At 42.0% G+C, this 24,022-nt stretch overlaps 1 protein-coding gene across 3 annotated transcripts in view; it reads left to right on the top strand.

Annotated features, from left to right (window-relative positions):
- Nucleotides 1–8,652: 8,652 nt before the first annotated feature.
- The window catches only part of sugct (succinyl-CoA:glutarate-CoA transferase), a 163,387-nt gene continuing 148,017 nt past the window's right edge, over nt 8,653–24,022 (top strand). For 2 of the 3 annotated variants that reach the window (XM_029661578.2, XM_029661579.2), the window contains exons 1-6: nt 8,653–8,841; nt 12,536–12,584; nt 12,788–12,861; nt 14,722–14,807; nt 18,152–18,202; nt 23,071–23,191. In XM_029661578.2, coding sequence (XP_029517438.1) covers nt 8,706–8,841; nt 12,536–12,584; nt 12,788–12,861; nt 14,722–14,807; nt 18,152–18,202; nt 23,071–23,191 — 517 coding nt within the window. In that variant the 5' untranslated portion in view covers nt 8,653–8,705. The remainder of the gene's footprint in view (nt 8,842–12,535; nt 12,585–12,787; nt 12,862–14,721; nt 14,808–18,151; nt 18,203–23,070; nt 23,192–24,022) is intronic. The other variant, XM_029661577.2, reaches the window with a different exon arrangement.

Genomic DNA, 24,022 nt, shown 5'->3' with positions numbered 1-24,022 from the left:
ACTCGATGCCGACACATCTTTCTAGCTGATTTACACGCAGAAGCTATGTTGCGCTTGGTGATCTTTGACTGTTTCATCCTAACATCGTTGGTGCCGACGTGGATAACAATATCTCTATACTCTCTACACTCGCCAGTTTTAGCTTTAGCCAGCACCATCTTCAGATTAGCCTTAGCGTCGGTAGCCCTGCCCCCTGGTAAACAGTGTATGATCGCTGGATCATTCGTTTTAAGTCTAATACTGCGGGTAATGGAGTCGCCAATGACTAGAGTTTTCAATTTGTCAGAGCTAATGGTGGGAGCTAAAGTGGCTGGAGTTGAGTCAGTGTGTTAGCAGCAGCCACTCAATGTTAGTGGTGGCTGTTTAACAGTCTGATGGCCTTGAGATAGAAGCTGTTTTTCAGTCTCTCGGGCCCAGCTTTGATGCACCTGTACTGACCTCGCCTTCTGGATGATAACGGGGTGAACAGGCAGTGGCTCGGGTGGTTGTTGTCCTTGATGATCTTTATGGCCTTCCTGTGACATCGGGTGGTGTAGGTGTCCTGGAGGGCAGGTAGTTTGCCCCCGTTGATGCGTTGTGCAGACCTCACTACCCTCTGGAGAGCCTTACGGTTGTGGGCGGAGCAGTTGCCGTACTGGGCGGTGATACAGCCCGACAGGATGCTCTCGATTGTGCATCTGTAGAAGTTTGTGAGTGCTTTTGGTGATGAGCCAAATTTCTTCAGCCTCCTGAGGTTGAAGAGGCGCTGCTGCGCCTTCTTCACGATGCTGTCTGTGTGGGTGGACCAATTCAGTTTGTCTGCGATGTGTACGCCGAGGAACTTAAAACTTACTACCCTCTCCACTACTGTTCCATCAATGTGGAGAGGGGGGTGTTCCCTCTGCTGTTTCCTGAAGTCCACAATCATCTCCTTAGTTTTGTTGACGTTGAATGTGAGGTTATTTTCCTGACACCACACTCCGAGGGCCCTCACCTCCTCCCTGTAGGCCGTCTCGTCGTTGTTGGTAATCAAGCCTACCACTGTTGTGTTGTCCGCAAACTTGATGATTGAGTTGAATGCGTGCGTGGCCACACAGTCGTGGGTGAACAGGGAGTACAGGAGAGGGCTCAGAACGCACCCTTGTGGGGGCAGTGTTGAGGATCAGCGGGGTGGAGATGTTGTTGGGTCTCGAGCTTGATGACGAGCTTGGAGGGCACAATGGTGTTAAATGCCGAGCTGTAGTCGATGAACACCATTCTCACATAGGTATTCCTCTTGTCCAGATGGATTAGGGCAGTGTGCAGTGTGGTTGAGATTGCATCGTCTGTGGACCTATTTGGGCGGTAAGCAAATTGGAGTGGGTCTAGGGTGGAGGTGATATGGTCCTTGACTAGTCTCTCAAAGCACTTCATGATGACGGAAGTGAGTGCTACGGGGCGGTAGTCGGTTAGCTCAGTTACCTTAGCTTTCTTGGGAACAGGAACAATGGTGGCCCTCTTGAAGCATGTGGGGATAACAGACTGGGATAGGGATTGATTGAATATGTCCGTAAACACACCAGCCAGCTGGTCTGCGCATGCTCTGAGTGCGCGGCTAGGGATGCCGTCTGGGCCTGCAGCCTTGCGAGGGTTGACACGTTTAAATGTTTTCCTCATGTCGGCTGCAGTGAAGGAGAGTCCGCATGTTTTAGTTGCGGGCCGTGTCAGTGGCACTGTATTGTCCTCAAAGCGGGCAAAAAAGTTATTAAGTCTGCCTGGGAGCAAGACATCCTGGTCCGTGACGGGGCTGGCTTTCTTTTTGTAATCCGTGATTGACTGTAGACCCTGCCACATACCTCTTGTGTCTGAGCCGTTGAATTGAGATTCTACTTTGTCTCTATACTGACGCTTAGCTTGTTTGATTGCCTTGCGGAGGGAATAGTTACACTGTTTTTATTCGGTCATGTTTGCGGTCACCTTGCCCTGATTAAAAGCAGTGGTTCGCGCTTTCAGTTTCATGTGAATGCTGCCATCAATCCACGGTTTCTGGTTTGGGAACGTTTTAATCGTTGCTATGGGAACGACATCTTCAACGCACGTTCTAATTAACTCGCTCACCGAATCAGCGTATTCGTCAATGTTGTTGTCTGACGCAATACGAAACATATCCCAGTCCACGTGATGGAAGCAGTCTTGGAGTGTGGAAACAGATTGGTCAGACCAGCGTTGAACAGACCTCAGCGCGGAGCTTCTTGTTTTAGTTTCTGTCTTTAGGCAGGGATCAACAAAATGCAATCATGGTTCAGGTTTTCCGAAAGGAGAGCGGGGCAGGGCCTTATATGCGTCGCGGAAGTTGGAATAGCAATGATCCAAGGTTTTTCCAGCCCTGGTTGCGCAATCGATATGCTGATAAAATTTAGGGAGTCTTGTTTTCAGATTAGCCTTGTTAAAATCCCCAGCTACAATGAATGCAGCCTCCGGATATATGAATTCCAGTTCGCAAAGAGTCAAATAAAGTTTGTTCAGAGCCATCGATGTGTCTGCTTGGGGGGGAATATATACGGCTGTGATTATAATCGAAGAGAATTCCCTTGGTAGATAATGCGGTCGACATTTGATTGTGAGGAATTCTAAATCAGGTGAACAGAAGGACTTGAGTTCCTGTATGTTGTTGTGGCCACACGTTAACCATGAAGCATACGCCCCGCCCCTCTTCTTACCAGAAAGAACTTTGTTTCTGTCAGCGTGATGCGTGGAGAAACCAACTGGCTGCACCGACTCCGATAGCGTCTCTCCAGTGAGCCATGTTTCCGTGAAGCAAAGAACGTTACAGTCTCTGATGTCCCTCTGGAATGCTACCCTTGGGGCGCCGTGTCGACAAAGGATCCAAGCCAGATGGCGAAAGAGGTATTGTAGTTGTAGTAATTTAGTTTGCTAGCTGGGAGATGCATCTGGCTCACGGCTAACTGGTGCTAGCTTCGGGGCAGGGGCATTAGCCACTATAGCCACTCGGTAGCAGCGGTGATCCGGGGCCAAGGTCCAGAGCTTACGACAAGGATCCGGTGCAGTAGTGGGTTCTAGCCGTGTTTGGGTGGAGTCCGGTTGAACAACTGAGTAGGCCGGGAGGTGGGCCTCAGGGATTGCTTCGGTACTGGGTAACTCGGTGGGTGCTAGCTAGCTGTGAAGGTCAGGAGTAATGGTCCAGGGATTACGGCAGGAATCCACATCATTTTTCTGCCTGATGATAAAATCTATTTTGTGAAGTGCACCAGACCCTCCTGCAGCAAAGCACCCCCACAACATGCTGCCACCCCTGTGCTTCACATTTGGAATGGTGTTCTTTGGCTTGCAAGCTTCCCTTTTTCCTCCAAACATAACGATGGTCATTATGGCCAAACAGTTCTATTTTTGTTTCATCAGACCAGAGGACATTTCCCCAAAAAGTACAATCTTTGTCCCCATGTGGTCCCATGGTGTTTATAGTGGCCTTTCTCACGTTTTACTGTGGATATAGTTCTGTTTTCCAGCATCTTACAGTTGTTCTGTGATTGATTTGCACTTTTTGGTGCAATCAGGTGTTTGGAAATTGCTCCCAAGGATGAACCAGATGTCAAGCAAAGAGGCACTCAGTTTGAAGGTAGGCCTTGAAATACATCCACAGGTACACAACAGGTACATGTCAATTAGCCTATAAGAAGCTTCTAAAGCCTTGACATCATTTCTGGAATTTTCCAAGCTGTTTAAAGGCACAGTCAACTTAGTGTATGTAAACTTCTGACCCACTGGAATTGTTATAGAGTGAATTATAAGTGAAATAGTCTGTAAACAATTGTTGGAAAAATTACTTGTGTTATGCACAAAGTCGATGTCCTAACCGACTTGCCAAAACTATAGTTTGTTAACAAGAAATTTGTGGCGTGGTTGAAAAACGAGTTTTAATGACTCCAACCTGAGTGTATGTAAACTTCCGACTTCAACTGTATATACACTTGTTCTGAAAGGCCCCAGAGTCTGCAACACCACTAAGCAAGGGGCACCACCAAGCACGACACCATGAAGACCAAGGAGCTCTCCAAACAGGTCAGGGACAAAGTTGTGGAACAGGGATGGGTTATAAAAAAGTATCAGAAATGTTGAACATCCCATGGAGCACCATTTTTTAAAGTTTTATTTATTTATTTCACCTTTATTTAACCAGGTAGGCTAGTTGAGAACAAGTTCTCATTTGCAACTGTGACCTGGCCAAGATAAAGCGTAGTGTAAGGGTTTTCCTGTGGTGAAAGAGAAGCGGACCAAAATGCAGCGTGGTGGTTATTCATGTTCTTTAATAAAGGAACTAGACATGAAATAACTAACAAAACAATAAATGTGGAAAACCAAAAACAGTCCTATCTGGTGCAAACACAGAGACAGGAACAATCACCCACAAACACACAGTGAAAACCAGGCTACCTAAGTATGATTCTCAATCAGAGACAACTAATGACACCTGCCTCTGATTGAGAACCACACTAGGCCGAAATATAGAAATACCCAAAACCTAGAAAAACAAAGACTGCCCACCCAACTCACGCCCTGACCATACTAAATAAATACAAAACAAAGGAAATAAAGGTCAGAACGTGACAGTACCCCCCCCCCCAAAGGTGCGGACTCCGGCCGCAAAACCTTAACCTATAGGGGAGGGTCTGGGTGGGCGTCTGTCCACGGGGGCGGCTCTGGCGCGGGACGCGGACCCCACTTCACCATTGTCTTAGTCCGCCTTATTGTCCGCCTCCGTGGCTTCCTAACCATGGCAACTCTTCTTAATGACCCCACTGGACTGAGGGGCGGCAGCTCGGGACAGAGGGGCGGCAGCTCGGGACAGAGGGGCTCTGGCGCCTCAGACTCCGGCGGCAGCTCGGGACAGAGGGGCTCTGGCGCCTCAGACTCCGGCAGCAGCGCCGGACAGGCGGGAGACTCCGGCAGCAGCGCCGGACAGGCGGGAGACTCCGGCAGCAGCGCCGGACAGGCGGGAGACTCCGGCAGCAGCGCCGGACAGGCGGAAGGCCTGATGCGTGGTGCTGTAGGCCTGATGCGTGGTGCTGGCACTGGTGGTACTGGGCAGAGGACACGCACAGGAAGCCTGGTGCGGGGAGCTGCCACCGGAGGGCTTGTGTGTGGAGGTGGCACTGGATGGACCGGACCGTGAAGGCGTACTGGAGATCTTGAGAGCAGGGCTGGCACCAACCGCCCTGGCTGGATCTTCACCCTAGCCCGGCAGATGTGGGGAGCTGGGATGTAGCGCACTGGGCTAAGCACACGTACTGGGGACACCGTGCGAACCACTACATAACACGGTGCCTGACCAGCACCACGCCCGCCACGGTTAGCACTGCTAGGAGCACTGTAGTGCTGAGATGGCACAGGACGTGCAAGGCTAGGGAGATGCACAGGAGGCCTGGTGCGTGAGGCTGGCACAGTCTTCACCAGACCCCTAGCACGCACCTCAGGATGAGTATGGAGAGCTGACCCAGGTGCCATTAAATCCCTGACACGCTCCATCGGGCGAATGTCATGCCTCATGCACCAAACCAGCAACTCCCTCATATCTCTCTCCTCCAATTTCCCCATTAACTCCTTCACAGTCTCTGCTTCGCTCACCTCCAACACCAGCTCTGGTTCTGAGCTCCTCCTTGGCTCCTCACGATAAACGGGGGGGAGTTTTCTCAGGTCTGACTCCTGACTCTGCCACACTCCCCCTGTGCCTCCCCCCCAATACATTTTTGGGGCTGACTCTTGGGCTTCTGTCCTCGCCGCCGTCCTTGCTTCGCCAACTTCATTCTCCTGTAACCTTCCGCGCACTGCTCCATCAAATCCCAGGCGGGCTCCGGCACTCTCCCTGGGTCGACCACCCACCTGTCTATTTCCTCCCAAGTAGTATAGTCCATATTCTCCAAGTAGTGCAGCCTCTCCCACTGCTGCTGCTGCTGCTCCTGCTGCTGCTCGTTACCACGCCGCTTGGTCTTGTTGTGGTGGGTGATTCTGTAAGGGTTTTCCTGTGGTGAAGGAGAAGCGGACCAAAATGCAGCGTGGTGGTTATTCATGTTCTTTAATAAAGGAACTAGACATGAAATAACTAACAAAACAATAAATGTGGAAAACCAAAAACAGTCCTATCTGGTGCAAACACAGAGACAGGAAAAATCACCCACAAACACACAGTGAAACCCAGGCTACCTAAGTATGATTCTCAATCAGAGACAACTAATGACACCTGCCTCTGATTGAGAACCATACTAGGCCGAAACATAGAAATACCCAAAACCTAGAAAAACAAACAGACTGCCCACCCAACTCACGCCCTGACCATACTAAATAAATACAAAACAAAGGAAATAAAGGTCAGAATGTGACACATAGCAATTTGACACATACAACAACACAGAGTTACACATGGAATAAACAAAACATAGTCAATAATACAGTAGAACAAAAGAAAACAAAAAGTCTATATACATTGAGTGCAAATGAGGTAAGTTAAGGAAATAAATAGGCCATGGTGGCGAAGTAATTACAATATAGGAATTAAACACTGGAATGGTAGATCGATGAATGTGCAGGTACTGATACTGGGGTGCAAAGGAGCCAAATAAATAAATAAATACCAGTATGGGGATGAGGTAGGTAGATAGATGGACTGTTTACAGATGGGCTATGTACAGGTGCAGTGATCTGTAAGCTGCTCTGACAGCTGGTGCTTAATGCTAGTGAGGGAGATGTGAGTCTCCATTAAACCCATTATAAAAAATTGAAAGAATGTGGCACCACAACAAACCTGACAGACAAGGCAAGGAGGGCATTAATCAGAGAGGCAACAAAGTGACAAAAGATAAACCTGAAGGAGCTGCAAAGCTCCGCAAACGAGAATGGAATATCTGTTCATAGGACCACTTTAAGTCGTACACTCCACAGAGCTGGGCTTTACGGAAGAGTTGCCAGAAAAAAAAACATTGCTTTACTTCTTCGGGATAGGCGGCAGCATTTTCACTTTTGGATAAATAGTGTGCCCAATTTCAACTTCCTGCTACTCATCCCTAGATTATAAGATAGAAAAAAAACATTGCTTAACGAAAAAAAAAGCACACACATTTAGTTTTCGCCAAAGCCATGTGGGAGACTCCCAAAACACATGGAAAAAGGTACTCTGGTCAGATGAGACTGAAATGTAGCATTTGGCCAACAAGGAACACGCTATGTCTGGCGCAATCCCAACACCTATCACCCCAACAACACCATCCCCACAGTGAAGCATGGTGGTGACAGCATCATATCTTTAATGTTACTTTAAAGCCTTTTAGCTATTTTACACAGCATTTTATGTCATATAGCTAGATAGCTAGCTATGTTTTTAAGAGAGCTTTTCAATCGGCATCTCTCCCCGTTTTCAGTCACAGGTGGGGACTGGATTAGGTGTGAGCAGTGTAGAAGGTAGGCTCATGAGTTGTGCTCTAATTTTACTGGGGATAGCTTAATTTATTGGTGACCTATGTACAAATTACAATCGTGCATGAGCATAAGAGAGTTGCCACATCAATGTTACACTGAATTAGTTACTTAAGTTATTGTTATTAAGTGTTATATATTGGCCTTTCTAGGGAGTTTTTCCTAGCCACCGTGCTTCTACACCTGCATTGCTTGCTGTTTGGGGTTTTAGGCTGGGTTTCTGTACAGCACTTTGAGATATCAGCTGATGTACGAAGGGCTATATAAATAAATTTGATTTGATATTCCAATTTTATTTAATGTTATTAGTTATATTCCATTCCAATGTTATATTCCAATTCACACTTTTTTTATGAATTAAAAACAACTATTGAAAACCTTTTGCTCCTGAATGTAATTTTAAAGACTGCTGGGATTTAAAATCTTGCATTATTGAAATAATATTTAGTGCAATTGTACATAATGCATGGTATTGAAAGGGAACAACAAAGAAAGAACAAAGAGCATGTGAGTTAAAAAGAGGGACTTTTACATCACATCTCCTCATAGTGCAGATATTAATGGTGACATCTGCGACACCATTTCAGCCGAATATTTTATTTAAATAAGTCAAATAAGACAACTATACTTAGCTTTTAAGTATTTCTTACTAAATAATTTCTAAATAGAACGGATATAATTTATTTTAATACACTTGTGTGAAACCCTATGCCATAATCTTCTACCGGGTACCTGGCACCTCCGGTACTTAAAATGATCTTCCCCTTTTCTAAAAACAACAGTTCATGAAAAAACAAAAAAAGTTTAAACTGTAGCCATTTATTTCCCTTTATAGTTTATTCGCCTGTGCATGACCTTCATCCACCTACCATTTTTTTTCTCCAAACGTTGCTTTTTGTGTCAGCAATTAGACATTGTTCTTAGCTGGTTCTGTTACCCCGTATTACCCTATCCATGTGGGGGAAGCAGAACCAAGGCGTGGACCCCGAACTTTTCTTGCTGTCTGTGATTGTCTTCTACCTACAGCACTAGACATCACCAAAAATGACTTAATTAAGAAATTAGACAATCTTTTTTTTTTTTAACTGTCTGTTCAAATCACCACTTCAATATGCAATGGTATTGTGCCGGTGAGAGTAGAATGTGTATAGTGTGTCTTGAACGCACCCAAGAGGAGGCAGGGCAATTCAATGCCTTCTGATAGGCTAGTGTAGGCCTAACACTCCAACACGGACATCGCTCTGAATAAAGACTCCAAAAACATGTCGAAGATACCAACACGCGTCAAGTGCGGTGCATTTGTTCGACTCTTGGCTAGCGGGATTCAACCCTGTATGTTTCGACAACATCAAAGTATTCGCACTAATCTCAGGCGGCTGCTTTCCAACACACAGCCAGGTATTTGAGCTGAAGTGTCGTTTTCTTGTCCTATACTTGCCTACAAGTACGATAGCGAATTAATGTGTCATTAAACTTGTCGCCAATAGTATGCTGCTATTCAGCAATTATCAAATAGTTGGACATCCTTATCTAAGTAGGGTCTAAACACCATGAACAAATATTTGATATTGTGTAGTGGACAAATACGGGTAGACTTTTCACTCGTCAACATGTTGATGACCTAGGCATATGCATTGTTTTAATCAATACGCGACGTTTCAACAACCTAGCGTTTCTATTGGACAGGTTTAGTAAATAGGGCGGGACCTACCTGAATCTGTCCAATGTAAAACTGTTGGAGTAACCATTACACCCCATGCCAAGAAGGTTAGTTACCCATAAAACCGACCATGCGCAGCTATGGGGCAAAACCAATGTGGTTTTTAAACCCTGGATTGCTGATGCTATGTATTGTCCATTGAGAGGCTTTGAAGCCACTGGTCGGACATATTTGCCCACCCTAGTAGGCTCAGTCCTCCATAGGAATGAATGTAATTCTACAGTATTACTATTACATGTTTTAAGGACAAAATTATGTATTCAAATATTTTGCAGTATTGGGGACAGTAACATTAGTACTAAAAAAAAAAACGAAGGAAAAATATATATATATATATATATATATATATATATATTTGTATGTTTAGCTTACATATTGTAATTTAAAAGTATACATTAAGATGTCTGTAATATAATACATGTCAAATGAATGTAGACATTAATAAATGCATTTCTATAGCTTCCCAAATCTTTTTTTTTTTTTTTTTTTACAATTGAGGAGAACCAAGATGGATGTGTGGTGGCTTCAATACAGAGCTCCCTGTCAGTCATTGAGTTTATAGACCCTACTCCTATGTCTATCTGCAGACCACGTTTACTTCATGCAGTTCCCACCACCATTGAGGCTGCTAGCAAGCTACAGTAGGACACTGCACACAGTGTCCTTTGCCCCAGCCCTCCGAGCACTGCTTTCTCACAGTTATTTTAATGGTGCTACACAGGGTTTTGGGTTGTAATTTCAGAAAATGTACCTAAAATATATATGGTGCAAACAGTGGAATGATAGTGTTTCACAGTATTACTTATCTGCCAGTGTTGTGGTTGGCTGTGATATTTGCCTAATGATTTCTCCCGCCGGAGCAGCATCTGTTGTCAAAACTGGGAAAGCTGTTCGGCCTTTCTCTGTGTTATCTAGTGTCTGGGCTGATGAGACAGTGGATTGCGCAGTCAGATGGAACAGAGTAAATATTCATTTTAACGTCATAGATTTAGCTGGTGATAACTTGTGGAATAGACACCGGCCTGGAACCAATTAGGATTGGACCCACCTGTTGTATAAATTTAAAACAAAAAAATTGGTGCAGTCAGTTTCTCCTTAGCTGTGTTTGAATACTCATACTAACAGTACTATTTGTGATGTAAATTGAGTATGTAGTATGCTTATTGATCATAGTATGGATATAGTTAGTATTCCAAAAGTTCACGGATGTTGTACTACATTTGCCAAAATACGAAGCATACAAGCAGTGGACATTACTTCCGGGCTTTTAGGGCCCATAATGCAATTCTTCATCAAATGGGCGTGGCTTCAACATTTTCAAATTTGAGGAAAATATGCAGCTGAATTCCAACGAGAGCGGATACCAAGTCATTGCTTTAACTAATTATGACAAATGTTAAGAAAATGTTGAGCAATGTAATAAAGTAATGACATTTCAAATAGGTTACATTACACGTTATGTTGGCTGACAATTTGTTAGTTATGCTATCTTTATGAACCGCATAGCATATAATTACACCAGTATGTACCGGTATGTTAGCTAGCTACCTAATGTTAGTGGGCTACTATTACATTGAACTTTGCAGTATATTAACTATAAGCAATCTAACTACTCAACTTTTATTGACTTGATTATTCACGTCATTCTTAGCTAAGTGCTATAGTTGTGTTCTCAATGGACATTGTGCATTCGGGTGCGTTAGTAAAAATTTGCTCTGGCTATCTACTCTGATTTCAGAGCATTCTCGTCTGTGTGCCAAAGCGCAGAATAGCTGTTGAATTTACAAACACACGTTGGCAAAAAAGCGTAATTAAATTGTTGCCAGCAGCACAGTCACCAACGCTCTCTGCTAGGGCGAGTAAAATGGTCAGAGTGTGGTGTTCTGTTATGTGTCTGGAAGTAGCTAGCCAACTTTAGCCAATTAGCTTGGGTGCTTGACTGCCGTTGTGAGGGAGGTCAGAAGGCTCGGATCAACCCTACTCCTCAGCCAGAGCGGGCAGTGTTCGCTTTGAACAGGCTGAATTTATGAACACCCATGCACACTCTGGCACTCCAGATTGAAATTACGAACACACCTAAAGTCGTAAAATGTCTAGCTAGTCATTTCTTATGCTAACAAGCTAGCAAGAGGTTGCGTAGCAACAGCATCAACTTCTGGTAGACAGGCGAAGCTCTAGTACGCTCAACTGAAAGGACGTCATTTGTTTACAGTATACTAAAATGAACTCAGTATTTAGTATTTACTTTTAGCCAAAAGAGAGACTGGCATGCATAGTATTGAATTTGATATGAACCCTGTGATAGTGAAGAGCAAGACAACTGCTCAAACGTCCTGTTTTGAATGGTAAATGCCAAAATAACTTAAATCAATTTGTATTTGTCGCATGCGCCAAATACAACCGGTGTAGACTTTACCGTGAAATGCATGCTTAGGAGTAATTTCCAACGATTGTTTAACATGAGGAATAAAATACACAAGAAAGGAGCTATGGACTACCATACAGCCTAGTCCCGATTTATCCAACCATTTGGATCAGTTATGGGTCTATTAAGGTCCATAAAGGTACTTTAGCAGGCTACTCATAGGGTGTATTTTGATCTGTCTCTCTCTCTCAAAATTCAAGGGCCTTATTGGAATGGGAAACATATGTTAACATTGCCAAAGCAAGTGAAGTAGATAATAAACAAAAGTGAAATAAACATTAACAGTGAGCATTACACTAACAGAAGTTCCAAAAGAATAAAGACATTTCAAATGTCATATTATGTCTATATACGGTGTTGTAACGATGTGCAAATAGTTCAAGTACAAAAGGGAAAATAAACATGGGTTTTATTTGCAATGGTGTTTGTTCATCACTGGTTGTCTTATAGCAACAGGTCACAAATATTGCTGCTGTGTTGGCACACTGGTATTTCACCCAGTAGATATGAGAGTTTATCAAAATTGGGTTTGTTTTCAAATTCTTTGTGGATCTGTGTAATCTGAGGGAAATGTATATCTCTATGGTCATACATTTGGCAGGAGGTTAGGAAGTGCAGCTCAGTTTCCACCTCATTTTGTGGGCAGTGTGCACATAGCCTATCTTCTCTTGAGAGCCAGGTCTGCCTATGGTGGCCTTTCTCAATAGCAAGGCTATGCTCACTGAGTCTACGTAGTCAAATCTTTGGGTCAGTCACAGTGGTCAGGTATTCTGCCACTGTGTACTCTCTGTTTAGGGCCAAATAGCATAATCCCGGCATAAATCTCAGGCCTACCTTGATGTGCTTTATGCTAATCAAGGCATATAGCCCACCGACAGGCTCTATTGTTGCAAGTTATTATGCACCCGGTGCTGTACTAGTCTAACCACTCTATTTGTCTGACGCAGGAGAGAATGTTCGACCACTGGAGGGTGTTAAAGTCCTAGACCTCACAAGGTATATTCACATAGCCTACTCTTTTTTTATTTTATTTTTTTAATAAAAAAAAATAATAATTAAAAAAAAATGTTCTCATTCAATTATCCAATATAATCTATTGTTCTTCACTTGTTATCCGTCAGCCTTGAGGTTAGGGAGGTGGGCCAGAAATTGGTTGTCGTTGTGTGTGTGTGTGCATGATCTATTTTCTTTTTTTTCAGGGTCCTGGCTGGTCCATTTGCCACAATGATACTGGGAGACCTGGGTGCTGAGATTATCAAAGTTGAGAGACCAGGCAAGTGATGAGACACATTCTGTGTTACATTCTGTAAGGTTTTTGAAAAATATTGATTGTTGTCAGTGGAAAATGTAAATGTGCAGTTACGAAAGGTGCTCACTTTGACACTATCCTAGACTAGAGTATTTGTTGACGATGTTCTGTTTTCAGTGACTCTGACAATCAGCAGCCACATGGTGTCACTGCTGTGTAAGACTAATGTGAACATATTTCATGAAGTTTTGTGAATATTTTTAAGGCTCTGTTGGATCGCATCCTTCCTCAAAGTAATCACTGCTGTAACATTATTTGATAGGCGTAAGCAAGGCTTCCACGGCGTTGTTTTCACCAATCATGAGTAGCCCTTTAAACTAGCTCCACATAATAAAGCATTTATAACGGATTACTATATAGTTAAGAATTTCTTAATAATTTCTCCCACATATGTAAATGTTGGTAACCTAGTTATTCACACATATATAAAAACTTTTAAAGTATTTAATAATGATTCATAACATGTTTAATAACAGTACACAGTTAGTCGCTCACCCATCTGGAGAACTTGAAACAGACTAACCAGATATTGTGTTTTGAAGTCGCCTAGGCTAGCTAGTGCTAGCCAACTTCTTTCACCAAGTAGCTTCAACCAGCTGTTGTGGAACCATGGCAAAGTCGGTTTGACATTAGATAGCCTATCTCTGGTGCTAGTACCGTCAATAAATTGCACTGTAAATGGGACAATATTTAAATACTTCATTTTTTTTTGGTCGCATTAAATGCTTTCAATATTTGTATATGCATTTCTACAATTTATAGTTGTTTTGAGGTTGTTAAGGCATTAGATTTGTAGCTATTGAATTTAAAAACATTTTTCCCCATGTAGATTGTGTAATTTGCCCCTTAGGGATATCGAATGTCCAACCAAATTGACTGTGGGCGTTACGATGGTGTCACATGCAGCTGCACTCCGAATGTATGATTACTTGGGTGCTGCCAGATGTGGGAACGATTCAAATTAACCCAACACGAGGAAAACTGTTACATTACCCTTCATTCTGTAACATACTATTTGTTTCCTATCTCACAAATCTCAGTTTTGGACGAGACTGACTTTATTGCCAAAATTCTATTTCCACTTTGCAGTACATTTTGACGATAGAATAAATGTTTCTGACTCATATCGATGCCACATACAGTAGGCCATTTTCAAAATGAGAAGTTGCTTTGTATGGGCAGTCGTTCTAACATCCTGTGTCGTGTGCATATTTTTTTACCATTGAGGCTGTTTTGAGACATTAAAGAGCATCAGGTACTGCTGGAATGTCTATCAATGGCATGTCCATCTTTTTTGTGAGAAATTACACTCAAAACATTTATAAAGTATAAAAGGCCCACACTTTAGATGAGGCCACGTAGAAAGACTTAACAAATGATTAGTAAATTGTTTATAAGGACCTAATATTAAACTTATTATGAATGGAGTAATGATGAATAAATGATGAATAAACTATTTACTATTAAATCCATAAAATGCTTTTATTACTTGGAGTTATTCTAAAGTGCTTCCCAATCATGTCAGATCAGCAACAACCTAAAAGAAGGGTGGAAGGAATTATGTTTTAATTTAATTAAGAAGGTTTTAAGAAGGATTTTGAACTTTCCTTAGCATAGGCAATGGTGATCATTGGCCAATGTTTCACTGGCATCTTAATAATGTACTGACATGTAATTATAGTGAAATCCATCAGACCTGGGTTCAATTCAGTTTTGAAGCAATTATTATATTGGTTCCATTGCACCAGGAAACCTCAATCAAGCTAAAGTATTTAAAATGATTAGAAATAGTATTTTCTTCTGATTAGTGATCATTTCTGACAGGTGCTGGGGACGACACCAGATCATGGGGACCTCCGTTTGTTGGTGATGAGAGTGCTTATTTTCTCAGTGTGAACAGAAACAAAAAGGTACAACCCTTGAATTTGATCCCATTTTGTTGTGTGACAAAGTTGAATTTTTAATGGATTTAGTTGTCATTTTACGTAATTGATCTACACACAATACTCCATAATGTCATAGTGAAAAGACAATTCTACAAATGTTAATAAATTAAATAACAAATGTTGTTTCAAACGTATTCACCACTTTTTATTTTATTTTAGGCAAGCCTAAATCAGTTCAGGAGTGAAATGGATGTCCCCCATGATTTGGCTTAACAAATCATATTTTATTTAACTTTAACATATTTTATTTGACTAGGCAAGTCAGTTAAGAGCAAATTAGTATTTACAATGACGGCCTACCAAAAGCCCTCCTGCGGGGACGGGATAAAAAAAGATATAGGACAAAACACACATCAGGACAAGAGAGACAACACTACATAAAGAGAGACCCACGACAACAAAATAGCAAGGCAGCAACACATGACAACACAACATGGTAGCAGAAAAAAAACATGGTACAAGCATTATTGGGCACAGACAACAGCACAAAGGGCAAGACGGTTGAGACAACAATACGTCACGCAAAGCAGACCCAACTGTCAGTAAGAGTGTCCATGATTGAGTCTTTGAATGAAGAGATTGAGATAGGTGTCCAGTTTGAGTGTTTGTTGCAGCTCGCTCCAGTCGCTAGCTGCAGCGAACTGAAAAGACGAGCAACCCAGGGATGTGTGTGCTTTGGGGACCTTTAACAGAATGTGTCTGGCAGAACGGGTGTTGTATGTGGAGGATGAGGGCTGCAGTATATACCTTAGATAGGGGGGAGTGAGGCCTAAGAGGGTTTTATAAATAAGTATCAACCAGTGGGTCTTACGACAGGTATACAGAGATGACCAGTTTACAGAGGACTATAGAGTGCAGTGTCCTATAAGGCGCATTGGTGGCAAATCTGATGGCCGAATGGTAAAGAACATCTAGCCGCTCAAGAGCACCCTTACCTGCCGATTATATAAATTACTTCTCTGTAATCTAGCATAGGTAGGATGGTCATCTGAATCAGGGTTAGTTTGGCAGCTGGGGTGAAAGAGGAGCGATTACGAATGAGGAAACCAAGTCTAGATTTAACTTTAGCCTGCAGCTTCGATGTGTTGAAGGACAGTGTACCGTCTAGCCATACTCCCAAGTATTGTATGAGGTGACTACCTCAAGCTCTAAACCCTCAAAGGTAGTAATCACATCGGTGGGGAGAGGGGCATTCTTCTTACCAAACCAAATGGCCTTTGTTTTGGAGGTGTTCAGAACAAGGTTAAGGGCAGAGAAAGCTAATTGGACACTGAGAAGGATTTGATGTAGAGTGTTTAACACAAAATCCAGGGAGGGCCAGCTGAGTATAAGACTGTATCATCTGCATATAAATGGTTGAGAGAGCTTCCTACTGCCTGAGCTATGATGTTGATGTAAATTGAGAAGAGCATGGGGCCTAGGACCGAGCCACAATAATGGAATGGTCTACCGTTTTGAAAAGCTTTGGCCAAGTCAATACAAATGGCACCACAACATTGCTCAGAACAAAGGGCAGTGGTGACACCATTTAGGACCTTTTACGTCACTTTGTAACTGTGTCCTTATTTTCAAGCATGGTGGTGGCTGCATCATGGTATGGGTATGCTTGACATCAGCAAACACTGGGGAGTTTTTCACTATGGCGCTAAGCACAGGCAAAATCTTAGAGGAAAACCTGCTTCAGTCTGCTTTTACACCAGACACTGGTAAATGAATTCACCATTTAGCAGGACAATAACCTATAACACAAGGCCAGATCCACACTGGAGTTGCTTACCAAGAAGGGTGAATGTTCCTGAGTGGCCAAGTCACAGTTTTGACTGCAACCTGCTTCAAAATCTATGGCAAGACTTGAAAATTGCTGTCTTGCCATGATCCCCAACACATTGACAAAGCTTGAATACTGTAGAAAAGAATAATGGAAAAATATTGCACAATCCAGGTGTGCAAAGCTCTTACTGACTTACACAAGAAGACTCACCGCTAATCACTGCCAAAGGTGTTTCTAACATGTACAGTGAGCTCCAAAAGTGTTGGGACAGTGACAGTTTTGTTTTTTTGGCTCTGTACTCCAGCACTTTGGATTCTAAATTATACAATGACTGTGGTTAAAGTGCAGACTGTCAGCTTTAATTTGAGGGTATTTCCATCCATATTGGGTGAACCGTATAGAAATTACATCACTTTTTGTACATAGTCAAAGAGTGAAATTAACACTCAGTGGTTCAAATCACCACATTATTAGTATTAATAACCAGAGTTATTGTTTTACTCTGTGGAGAGTAGAACATTCCCATCAAAACCACACCCATCATTATCCTATTTCCCATGGTCTACTACAGGAAGATTTTTTTTTTTTGTGGGGGGGGGATTGTTTTTAATATCTGTTTTTGCATGTACATTGATTGTTTGGTTAATCTTAAAAGCCCAGTGCACAGGAGTTGTAGTAATACTGTGAAAATTATGATAATGCCCTTTTAGTGTAATAGGTGTTTGAAAAGACCTGTTTTAGCAAAATTCTTGCCAGTCCTAGCAGAATTCTTGCATGACAAATGTATCTTTGCTAAGAAGCTATTTTTGTTTCTTTTTGACCATTTGCAATTGCAAATAATTACAGTAAGGTACTTAATTCTTACCCCAAAATGATTTGATATTGAGATAAAAACAGCTGCGTTGGACCTTTTCTTAAGCTACACTGACCTGTTACTGAAATGGTTGTTCCAGTTTAAATGGTTTAGGTCATCTCCTTTTTCAATTGTCCTAACCTTGACAGTCATTCTGAATGCAGGTTGCAGGTGAATACAATTCCAACTGTTGGATTCTATTGGAACTCTGGATTCCAATAGAATCACCAATCACTTTGCAAGACAGCTTAATGTGGCTTGCCGGCCTAATGTAGCCTGTAAAGCAGGAAATTCCTAACACCCCTGTGTTAGGGTAAAACTAGGCCATCAAAGTAAGGCCTTATGGTGTCCCGTATTGTCAAAGTTAGGTTTTTATGATAGCTTTCGCCTAGGAACTAGCTCGGTGAAGGCCACAGGACTTAAAATGGATCAAATTCAACAACCATGTCTCTGTCACTAACAAATACGGTCGTGGGCGGTAACTCTACTAACTATACTACTACTAGTGTACACAGCTCACTAGATCACATCAGTTACATGTACAAGAAGCAGTGTCTATCCTGTATTGTCACATTGAAGTTGCTATTGTTTGCTTACTTCACCATTTGCTTTATCTGATGTATTTGAATTTTGCCTGAAAAATCTTTCATGTTTGTTTTAACAATGTATTGATTCTGTTTGTAGAGTGTTGCTGTAAATCTCAAAGACCCAAGAGGAGCCAAGATAATCTTAGAGGTAGGAAGATGATTGGGAATGTGCTATTTCTCAGAATGGTACATTTCATTTGAATTCCACACACATTGAATGGGCCGAAACAGGCTGCTGTTCTCAAGATCGTTATCAATAAAATGTTGCTAAGGTGCAGAGCATTCCATTTGCCTCTTGGGGTGTAAAGGAGACCCGGGGTAGCTCCACCACTGCGTGCCGTTTACAAGGGATTGTTGAATAAATGATTATAACAGTGTTGTGTTCGAGACCAACTAAAGTGAGACCGATTCAAGACCATTATTGCAATTTTGTTAAGTCACCACAATAATAAAAGTTCAAAATGTCCAGTATTTCTGTGTTCATATTTCAAAACAACATATGGCTTCTTTAGACATTCAAAATGGTGAAGAAATACATGCAGAGGGAAAATAAAGCCAATCTACAAATATTACTAACCCAAACATAGTGGGGAACAATGGGCCTTTTATGCTTTAAAAAAATAAAAATAATGATTATAATGATGATGATAATTATATTATGTTCTGATTTAATATTTCGTTTTTGTTAGAAAGGAAAGGGTTAACACTGAAGAGAAACATTTTTTCTTTGTTGGTCTCTGGGGAGATCAATGTAGTCAGCTATTGGCTAGGCCATCAGAAGATATATAAAGGCATCTGCCATTTAACTGTATTAGGGCAACATTTTGGAGTGACAGTGGAATCAACCAATCACATTTTGACTTAATGGGTGAGACCGTTTATCCTAAATTTGGAAACGTCTGCCTTCTTGAAGGCCAATTGATCACTGCGCAATAGCGAGCAGTAGTTTTCTCACGGTCTAGCTAGATAGCTTTTGATGTTGACTTAGTTTGCAGGGCCTGCAGGGGCTTTTTCAGCTAGTTGGCTGTCAAAATTGCGCTGGTAAACAATGGGGAATTGTAGCCTCCTCGTCCTTCTGCAGCTTGCCTGTCAATGCATGCCTCTCCCAACCAAGCACCCAAGCTAACTAGTTGGCTAGCTTGCTAGCGAGCTACTTCCAGACACAAATGAGAGAACACCTCACTCTGACTATTTTACTCATCGTAGCAGAGCTGGTTAGGTTGTTTACATTTTATCTAGAGCGTTCTTGACTAACTTACTTTTTCTTTCTATGTTTACTGACACTTGTCATATTCAGCGGGTGTTACGCGTTCGTAGAATTCACCAGTTGTTCTGCGCGATGGCATACTCAGACGAGAAGGCTCTGAAATTTGAGTTGATCGCCAGAGTGAATTTGCAAACAAAAGGGATATGCGAACTGGATAAGTCATTCAAGTTCTTGATAGCTAACCAAATGACACCTGCATCTCTAGTTGTGTATAGCCACTGGAAAACGATATGAGGGGAAAGAGGCAGTCACTCACCCACTCCTGCAATGGCATGACATCCTCCTAGCAGCTAGCTAGCTAACGTTTTTAGCTTGCTACATTAATAGATACGCGAGCCTATTAGCCACGTTATGACTGACTTGTGATCATTGCCCTTGCTAGTTTGATTGTAATTGCCATTCTCAGCCTTAGTTATATTCGTCGTTTTTTTTGTCCAGAATATTGAGTCATTTAAACTGAAACAGTGTATCCCGAATGGAGGCAGCAAACAATGTACCAGGCCAGCTGTGATTTATAACCCGATGGCAATATTTTTTGGACTACCAAGAAATGTATTGGTGAATTAAATGAATCATGCATTGAAATGAATCTGTCTATTCTGCCGAAAATGGCTTAGTGTACGTCACCACGGAACATTGAGTCAAATACAAACTTATTTTTAACACCTCTTTATAAAGTTGGTTTTGTAGCACAAAGTGGGAATTTGATATTTTTTACTAATATTATGATTGTCTGTTTGTTTCATATCTGCAAATTAGTTCAAACGCAGTCAGTTCCACATTAAACTTTTTAGTTACTTTGTGTGCTAAACGTGAAATGTTTTTTTTGGTTTGGGAAGTAATAGTTATACATTTCAATTGGGAAATGCTTAATGGTTGTGTTTTTGTATTCTTATAATTGGGACCTACTGGCGTATTATGTCCGAGTTTATGTACTGCTTTAGCTTTAACATCATGCTGTGTGTGACTGCTGTCTTTCCATTGGCCCTATGCAGTGGTGTAGGGGTTCCTGGAGAAGTGCGTGTACAAATTTTTTTCCCAAAAGTTCCCAAACGGCACGCCCATCGAAGGAAAGGAACCCTTACGTTTAAAAAAATAAATCACCTTTTCCTATAGATTTTTCAGATTTTCACTCTCAAAATCACACCCTTTTTTCTTTTTTTTCTATACTACTTTTTCTTTTATTTTTACATAGTATTTTTTTCTACGATTTGATGGTTTAAGTCCACAACACTACTTAAACCACACAACTGATTTGATCGACCTCGGGACCTGGCTGCCCAGTGGGTGGTCCTCTGACCACCCTGGCCCATGTCTATCCATGTCAATGCCCCTGATGTGAACAGTGCATGATGACATTTGCGCATCCCACGTAGCCTGCTAACCAACACTTCAGACTAAACTTTTTCAATACCTGGTTTGCATACCCATTGTTGCCAGAGTTAGCATTAGATTTTACTGGTGGAAACTGCTTTCCTACCCTACCGGCTACTGATGTCATTCTTAGGTGAGATACTCCATGCCAAAACCAGTTGAGTGCTGCACACTTTTGCTGCCTACAGATGATATTCCGATGAAACTAGGCTATGTGTGCTGCACTCATGTGAATATATTTAACGTGCTTTGCAATTGTAAATCAGATTTTATTGGTCACAAGCACATGGTTAGCAGATGTTAATGCGAGTGTAGCGAAATGCTTGTGCTTCTAGTTCCGACCGTGCAGTGACATCTAACAAGTAATACAACAATTACATAACAACTACCTCATACTCACAAGTGTAAAGGAATGAATAAGAATATGTACATATAAATACATGGATGAGCGATGGCCGTGCGGCATAGGCAAGATGCAGTAGATGGTATAGAGTACAGTATATACATATGAGATATATGAGTAATGTAGGATATGTAAACATTATATAAAGTGGCATTGTTTAAAGTGACTAGTGATACATTTATTACATCCAATGTTTTATTACTGTGGCTAGAGATTTGAGTCAGTATGTTGGCAGCAGCCACTCAATGGTAGTGATTGCTGTTTAACAGTCTGATGGCCTTGAGATAGTGGCTGTTTTTCAGTCTCTCGGTTCCAGCTTTGATGCACCTGTACTGACCTCGCCTTCTGGATGATAGCGGGGTGAACAGGCAGTGGCTCGGGTGGTTGTTGTCCTTGATGATCTTTATGGCCTTCCTGTGACATCGGGTGGTTTAGGTGTCCTAGAGGGCAGGTAGTTTGTTTGTGCGGTAATTCCATTGTGCAGACCTCACTACCCTCTGGAGAGCCTTACGGTTGTGGGCGGAGCAGTTGCCGTACCAGGCGGTGATACAGCCCCACAGGTTGCTCTCGATTGTGCATCTGTAGAAGTTTTGAGTGTTTTTGGTGATGAGCCAAATTTCTTCAGATTGTCTGTGTGGGTGGATCATTTCAGTTTGTCAGTGATGTGTACGCTGAGGAACTTAAAACTTTCCACCTTCTCCATTACTGTCTTGTCGATGTGGATAGGGGGGTGTTCCCTCTGCTGTTTCCTGAAGTCCACAATCATCTCCTTTGTTTTGTTGACATGGAGTGTGAGGTTATTTTCCTGACACCAGGTTACTTTGTGCATTATTTCTCTATTGTACTACATACTTGATAAGTCGTATAACTACACTACTTTGGGAAGTAGACCTAATGTACTTTTTTTCCTCAACCAATGTAGCCCTACCTAGCTCACATCCCCTTTAAAACATGTTACATGTTAATGTTAATGTTAACATGTTAATAAGTGTTTCACCGTTGCTGCTGACAGACATGATAGGCTACATTGATTGATGGACCATGTCAGTATTGCTAGTTATTAACAAGCTAACAGCCATCTAGTTTATCCCTGGAAATCTAAATATTGTTTGATTTGCTTTCCTATAGTGGTGATGGCGGTAGTCCGACTGACTGTCTACCAGGATGAGGATTTGCCGACGTCAAGCTCTTTCGATGCCAATGTAGCTCTCTTTCAATTGGCATTGAACATGTTAAGACTCCCAGGAAGGTGGGGCAATACTGATAATCGATAATTGAGAAGAGAATTGTATTGGATTCAGCGTTTGTGTACCATGTCTCCTAGAGGTTTGATATCAGACCATTTCTTACATAAATGTGTCACTTTGATTTGTCTTGCCTTCCAGGTTACCCACTTGGTCATTTTGTAAATATATATGTTATTTTCTGGAACTACTACATGTACCTATCTCATTGTCGTAAAATTATTAGAGATACACAAATTGTTTTTGCACCCACCATGCGTTGTGTCCGCAATGGTCAGGTGTGATGAAACGTGTATATTTTCGAATGTGCATTGGGAGCTTTAACCGTGTGCGGGCATTCTTGTTCTATACCAATACACGTTTACTATCGTGAAAATGCAGTTACTTGCTGTATAACTCATATAGTTCAGACTATGATCTTCTTCAAGAGGTGACTGTATTAAAACCAAAGAGTTATAGCTAACATTCATTTAACAATCCCTTGAAAACGAAATGTAGTTGTCAATGGTTTTAGCGCAGCTGGGGGTGTCCTTGCCCCCCCAGCAGCCAAATCAAACGCTCTGCACCGCATTGTGATGTTTTATTGATAATCATGCTAGAATGACCTTCGCATTCCATTCCAATCTTTCTCCCGATGATGATATGTGGGTGCATTGACATTTCGAATGACGATTTGGGTGACAATATACAGCACAGGAGAAACCGACGTAATGGGCTGTATTCCTCAGCTTGCAGGGATGTGTGATGTCCTTGTGGAAAACTATCTACCTGGAAAGCTTGATCAGATGGGCCTTGGCTACGACGATGTACACAAAGCAGCCCCGAGACTGGTGTATTGCTCTATTTCAGGTACCTACCCCTGGCTCTGTGCTCATTCCTCTCCACCCAGCTTTCAAATTATTCCAGCATTATATTGAACCCACACCTTTCTGCAACTCCATTTATGTGATCAACATGTATGAAATATTTAGCATCAGAAAACCAAATAAAGTCTCTGAATCGTTTTGATTGGGAATTGACCCCAACTCTGGGTTTTAGCTAGTCAACGTGCGTGTGTATGGTGTGGGAGAGCTCTAGTTTATGGCTTGCAAATCCTTAATTAAGGAAATGTAATGACTGGGTGACAATTTCTACTCCATTATGTTGATGCCTCTAAAGAGTGTTTTTTTGTTTGTTTTGTTTTGTATGCTGTCAATCTTTACTATCCATGTTTTCAATTAATTTTGGGACCTTGTGAAAAGGCCCATTTCAGTTTACTGTCTGCATTATTCACTCGTAAAGCAAGTGAGGCTTTATGCGAAAATTGCTCCGTTGCCACACTAATCTGTAACTGATGGCGTATGTCCCCACGCTAGAGATTGATTTCGCGCGTGGTCAAGCTGTAAATCCTGGAATCTTGTCACACTCTGTTCAAAAGCCCACGTCACCGTCTCCTGTGCAGTGATGTCGTGTCACCTTGGCATACCCTTCTGTGTTGAAGTGGTATTGTTATCATGGGCCTTTTGTGTCAAATCAGATCAAAGAAAATGCGTAAAGTTCTCATTGATGGTCACTAGAGGGAGCCTAACACCCTAGTAAACATGCATTCCCCTGGATTTCTAGTTTCTTCAAACACCACAGTGTCAAGATAAAGTGTCGAAATAAAGTGTCAACCGTTAGTTCATACCTCCTGTCTTAGTA

Source organism: Oncorhynchus nerka, linkage group LG6 (genome assembly GCF_034236695.1).
Source record: "Oncorhynchus nerka isolate Pitt River linkage group LG6, Oner_Uvic_2.0, whole genome shotgun sequence".
NCBI lineage: Eukaryota > Metazoa > Chordata > Actinopteri > Salmoniformes > Salmonidae > Oncorhynchus > Oncorhynchus nerka.
The sequence above is the reverse complement of the archived record's forward strand: the minus strand, read 5'-3'. Positions and strand labels throughout refer to the sequence as shown.